The 5,748-nt window shown below is 37.2% G+C and overlaps 1 protein-coding gene across 4 annotated transcripts in view; it reads right to left on the bottom strand.

The window, feature by feature from the left end:
- TOX3 (TOX high mobility group box family member 3) overlaps positions 1-5,748 on the bottom strand; it is a 31,365-nt gene that overhangs the window by 18,516 nt on the left and 7,101 nt on the right. For 2 of the 4 annotated variants that reach the window (XM_023530651.1, XM_023530652.1), the window contains exon 3: positions 5,586-5,748. This exon is cut by the window's right edge and continues 1 nt beyond it. The exons of the other annotated variants lie outside the window; for them this stretch is intronic. In XM_023530651.1, coding sequence (XP_023386419.1) covers positions 5,586-5,748 — 163 coding nt within the window. The remainder of the gene's footprint in view (positions 1-5,585) is intronic. 4 annotated transcript variants of the gene reach the window in all.

Here is a 5,748-nt window from a genome sequence, read left to right as displayed (position 1 = left end):
GCCACGCTTACTTTACTGAGTCCTAAATTAAAATTTTAAAGATTTCCACTTTTACAGCTGTTTGTATTTTAAACTCCCCCTTCTCCATTTTTATTTAGTGGTCAACGCATGCTCTTAATAACAAATCCGTATTCTTTCATTGTCTTTTCATTTATTCATGTATATGGTCAACAAATAAAATATGGAGACACATTGTTCCAGGCCAAGGGTGACAGCAATAAACAAGACAGGGGAGGGGAGAGGACAGGCCATTAAATAAGTGAAGGAGGCCATCTCAAAGGGTGACGGGTACTATGAGCAAGAGGAAACGGGGCACCGGTATGACTCTCATGCCTCTACAGGAATGTTTGAGTCACCGTGCCAGTTTTATTCGTGAATTCGAGTGATGAAAAATGGTGTCTCTGCTGTCCCTGAATGGCTGGCAAGTATGGTGATACCCGTGTAGTAGATAACTGTAGGATATATGTGCTAAAGACAAGATACAGGGAAATAAATCGTGGCTTAACTTTCTAACAACACTTTTCCTTGAATGTAATAAATCAAGCAAGTAATCATGTGTCACACTTCACAATAGCTAATTGGGTTTAGCAGAAGTTTGGAACATACTCCTACTTAACTAGATGACCCTAAAGCTAACTCAGCCTTAAAGACAACATTCATATGTTCAAGGTCAGTAGGTATTTACAGACCAAGAATAAAGACTTCTTATTTTAAGCTATGTATACTACAAGGCTATTTGCTCCACAAAGAAAGGCAGCTCATAAAAATGTCCATGGCCTGGGCATTTCAAGCACACAGTTGTCAAGGTATAGTGACAGCTAAATTCAAGTTGACTTTTGACGCTAAGAACCCATTAGCCGTCATCAGACTGTGAATTTTGGTAGCGCGTGGAAGAGACACCTGTAATCAAAGAAACGATTTTGTGAATAGTATCATCAGTCTCTAATTATTAGGAATAAATCATAGCACTTAGTAGGCGCTCAGTAAATATCTGCTGAAAGTTAATACAGTGTCAATTTCATAATCTGGGCTTTGAACAGACAGGTCCCAGCCCATTCAAACGGAGTTTTTTGCTTACATAAGTTGGGCCTTTTCTATTGTTAACTTACGATAAAAATATGTTGGGGCCATAACTTGACCAAAAACTAGTATTACTGAAGTAATCATTCAGTCTATATGAAAAATTGTTAGTTTCCCCCAATGGCTAATGGTGATCACCTATAGAACTCAGCTCTGCAGACTCCATGACAACGGCGTGAACGTGTTCATAACGATAATCAGGACTTGTTTTAATAGAACGTTCCATGCATTAAACACATTAATGACCCATGAAATAACTGTTTTATCTGTAACACATTAAGCAACGTTGCTAAAACAACGTATTAATTGAAAGTCTGCTAGTTCTCTTAATGCAAGATTTTAAAAAGTATACAAATGGCATGCCAGTCATTTTACAAAAACAAAAATGATTCAACTTCAAAATTAGAGCCATACCAAATGATCGTATAAAAAAAAAAAACAAAACTTCTAACATAAGCCTGGTGATTTTAGACGTGTTATTTTTATATATTCCCTTTTTTTTTTCTGGTCAAAAATGACATCTGTCTAGATGATGACTTATGAGTCTTATGAATATTTTAGAAGCTTGTAATTTGCTTCGCTGCATGCTTATCTGCTATGGGACATTGTTCTCTCTTTTTCTCCTTCCTTAACAGGTACAGAGACTACCATACTCAAATAGCCCTTCCTTACTTCCATCTTTTTCAATTTTCTAATACTATGTTTGACATTTCTAGAGGACCAGTGTAGCATTTTCGATAAATACATGCTATCCCAATTAAATCCAAAACACATCAAACAGAACAGGTCAGTCCTCTAAACACGAACTATAACGTACGAAGAAAAAGTATGTGAATTATCAGTGTGTTTTATAAATTCTCTTTTTGGGGGGCATACGAAATATCGGACTGGAGACAATTATTTTACTGTCTGTTTCTTGGATATCAAAGAGAATTTTGAAATTCATCAAAGCTAACCTTCTGTTATGTACAACAGGCTAAGCTGAAAAGAATGTTAACAAGTTCAATTTCCATTCAATCAGCACTACTGCTCTCTGAAATGTTTCATTGCAGGAAAGAAATAAAAATAATCTATATGGTAATTATGAGGATGAATCCCCCAGTAACTTCCAGCTACATGAAAGGTCAGTTCTATTCAAGATATTTTATCAGTCCCCTGCACAAACTCCTGTCCTGTCATTTTAAATCTGAACAGCATTTTATTTTCCCATTTACAGCTACCTGCAGAATTAAGTACTTAAGCCAAATAAAAAAAAAAAAAAAAAAAAAAAAAGAATGTCGAATGCTGGCAAAGGCTATAATAGCATAGAGATAAATCGTTCAGCTGCTCTGTCTCAAGCCTCTGGGGCTGCAGATTTTTCTTCTCCTGGTGCACTGTGGGTATTCAAAACTTGTTCAACATGATTTCATTTCATTTCAGGCACTGCCTGAGAAAACTAAATTACAGAATCAATCATACAGAAGGTCAGAGTGAGACTTCATTACAAGTATTGCATGCTTGCATGAATATCTTTCATTTATGACTGACCCAATATGTCACAATAGCTGTCTAGTAAAAATAATCCACTTTCTGAAATTGATGTACTACTGATGTCAGTGCTACTTGCTGAGCAGATTATAGAGAGGTGTTAAAAAAAGAAAAAAAAAAAACCCTTCGGCACGCGCGTTGTAGATTTTTCGGATTGCAATCTTCTGTAGATTAAAATAATTTCCAGATGATCACCTGGACTGACAATAATGCTTAGAGGTAAGGCATTTTTAACCAGAATATACTGTTGATGTCTACTTGCCAACCACATACTGCTTTAAAAGACACGTATGCACAACAAGCAAATCGAGGCTGTTCTTTGAAGTCACAAACACACCCACTTTCAATTTTTCAACAACTCGCTTTTGAATACGAGAGCATTATTTGCATATTTTGAAATGTGAATGCTAATCATGGGTCTCGTTTTAATCCCCCCTTTTTGTTCCTCCTTTCTGTTTTTAAATATAATGGCATAAATTTAAGGAAGATAAACATATTGTGCTTGTTGCCAACAAAAATGCAGCTAATCAGTAATGTGACAAACTGTCACTCTAAAGGAAAACCAATGAAACTCTGAAGAAAAGCTGGTTCGATACAACATAAACAAGCTGGCTTTTTTTTTTTTTTTCCTTATGCGATAGTCTTAATTCACCATAGCAATCCTTCACAGCCAGCCATATTCATTTGGAAAATAAAACTTCTTACTTGCATAAGGTATGAAATATCCATGCACACAGAGACGCCGAATGCATGATGTATAAAGTATTATTTATTATTTTCCTGATGACCTTCCTGAGGGAACACTCCAAGGAGCTGCCATGGAGTATTACGACGTAGCCAGCCAACTCGGTGCCCAGAGGGAGATATAGAAGAACCTTGACATAGCCTATTTTTAACCATGCCTCTGGCGATTCTGAATTCAAGTTTATAGGTGAACATGGCAGGTAGTACACAGAACAAAGCCAACGACACATTGTATTCATCATAATTCTGTCCTAGTACATTTTATTTTTTCCAACATTTGTGATTTAAAATCCCATGACATTTCTTCAAGGTGAAATTCTACTAGAATTTTCAACAAGATGAGGTTGTTTCGAGCCAAAATAAATATCATTCGGGGTTAGCAAAACTTCAGAAAGGCACCAATAAATGTGATGAGATCCACATTTAATACCATGATGACAGCCTGCACTTAGCTTAAGTACTTATACTTTTAAAAATCAATGAAATAATTCAACTGCTTTAGTGATTAGCAATACATTACAAAAGCAGCATTAAAAATTGAGTCCTCTCTCCCGAAGCCAGTCCGTGAAAGCATTGTTCTTTAAGTGTATGTGAATATCATAATTATTTTATGATTCCATCTTTAGTTCTTTCCAATATAGTAAATTCAATTGACCATGAAATGAAATTTCATAGTCAAAATGCCTCCTTTACACTTTTTTATAGCAGCAATAACAGTTTTATAGCTTTAAGGCAAGGTAATTCATCAGATGTTTAATTTAAAGGCAGATTCTTATATTATTAATAAATATTTACCAATTTAATAAAGTACACATTCTAGCGCGCATTGTATGGTCTTTTAACTATTTCCACAACTTTAATGAGCCTCATCGAGCATCTATGAATAATGGTGAACCCTGGCAAACTCCCTTGGTGACTAAACACCCTTTTTATTTTTATTATTTTTCCAGGCACAACACCACGAGCATGATCGTAGAGCAACAGATACAGAACCCTCCCGTCCAGTGTCAAAGGGACAAAAATGTAAGAAAGTCCACAGGAAACAATTATTTCTGATGGCGGGGAACGTTTATGAATACTTAATGACCCTTTCCCGACCGTTGACAGCATTCTTTTCCGACAAAAAAGTAAAAATAAAAAAAACCTTGATATTCGGCTCAAACACAAAAGATCACAGGCAAAGAAAATTATGTTGCTGCAATCTTATTTGGGAAAGCAATCTTATATTTCAGAGAGCGCGCAGAATCTCTGCACTGCGAATCCGCTACATATTTTGCAATCGTCTGCTGTCATGGGGAAATTAACAATGAAATCGGTAAACACCACTGGCATGGCCTAATGTGCAAAGAAATATGTAAACAAGCAACAGGATTTGTTTTTTGTTATACCAACACATCTGTTTCATTTTATCGGGGTTAAAAAAAAAAAGAAAGAAAGAAAGCCCTATAAACTATTAATCTCGTTTTAAAATGTCTGCTTAGTACCTCACCTAGATAGACGTGCATGCTTTACAGACTATGGTGGAAAAACAAAACAATCCCAGCAGAAGACTTTAAAATACTTAAGAGGATTTACTCTGGTGATTGCTGACTATAATTGCACACTAAGAAAAAGAGAACTAAAATTATTGCATTAGTAAACTTGGCTCTCTGGAGTGCCTTATTGGATGTCGATGACAATAAATAAGACAATTAGGTATATTCCACACCATAAGCCACTCTCGATTTTCCTCTGCTGGTTCTGAGCAATCATTTTTTTCTCCCTGTCTCTGTATCACAGTTCGTTATTTCCTTTGAGGTAGTGGCAGATCGTGTATCATAAATGTTATGTCATAATCCAACAAATGCCAAAGACCTAGGCACCTGAGAAGAGCTTCCGTCTCTAAAATCTCACCTTGAACTTTCAACTCAAGTACACCCCTTGGTTGAACCAAAGGCAAGGGAAGACTGGCTGTTTCTAAAGCAATGAATCAGACTCCTTAAAAGTCATTTCAGATCTCAAAGATCTTGTTGGGTCATCCTCTTTCACGTAACTATCAACCAACCCAACACCCTCTTATCCAACACCAAGGCATGATCTAGCACCTGTGTTCGTGCAGCACCAGGAAGCACAACACCCATGTCCACCGGCAGCTAGGCAGGAGCACGTACGTTCAGAACACGGGCTCTCAGATCGTCACCACGAGAAGAGCGAAGGATAAAAAGAAACTCCCAAGCAATCAATTGGCTGCCTACCATATGTAACCCACTGCTATGAAGCACGCCATCTTGTTCCACGAGATTTCTTGAGATTGTAATGGAAGGAAGATCCAGGCTCTGTGGGGGAAACTGGGGTGTGAATTCACTTCCCTGGGAAGGCACCGGGTCGCCGAGGCCTTGAAAGGGGAGAAGCACATCC

This window comes from Pteropus vampyrus, unplaced genomic scaffold (assembly GCF_000151845.1).
Source record: "Pteropus vampyrus isolate Shadow unplaced genomic scaffold, Pvam_2.0 Scaffold51, whole genome shotgun sequence".
NCBI classification, from domain to species: Eukaryota; Metazoa; Chordata; class Mammalia; order Chiroptera; family Pteropodidae; genus Pteropus; species Pteropus vampyrus.
The sequence above is the reverse complement of the archived record's forward strand: the minus strand, read 5'-3'. Positions and strand labels throughout refer to the sequence as shown.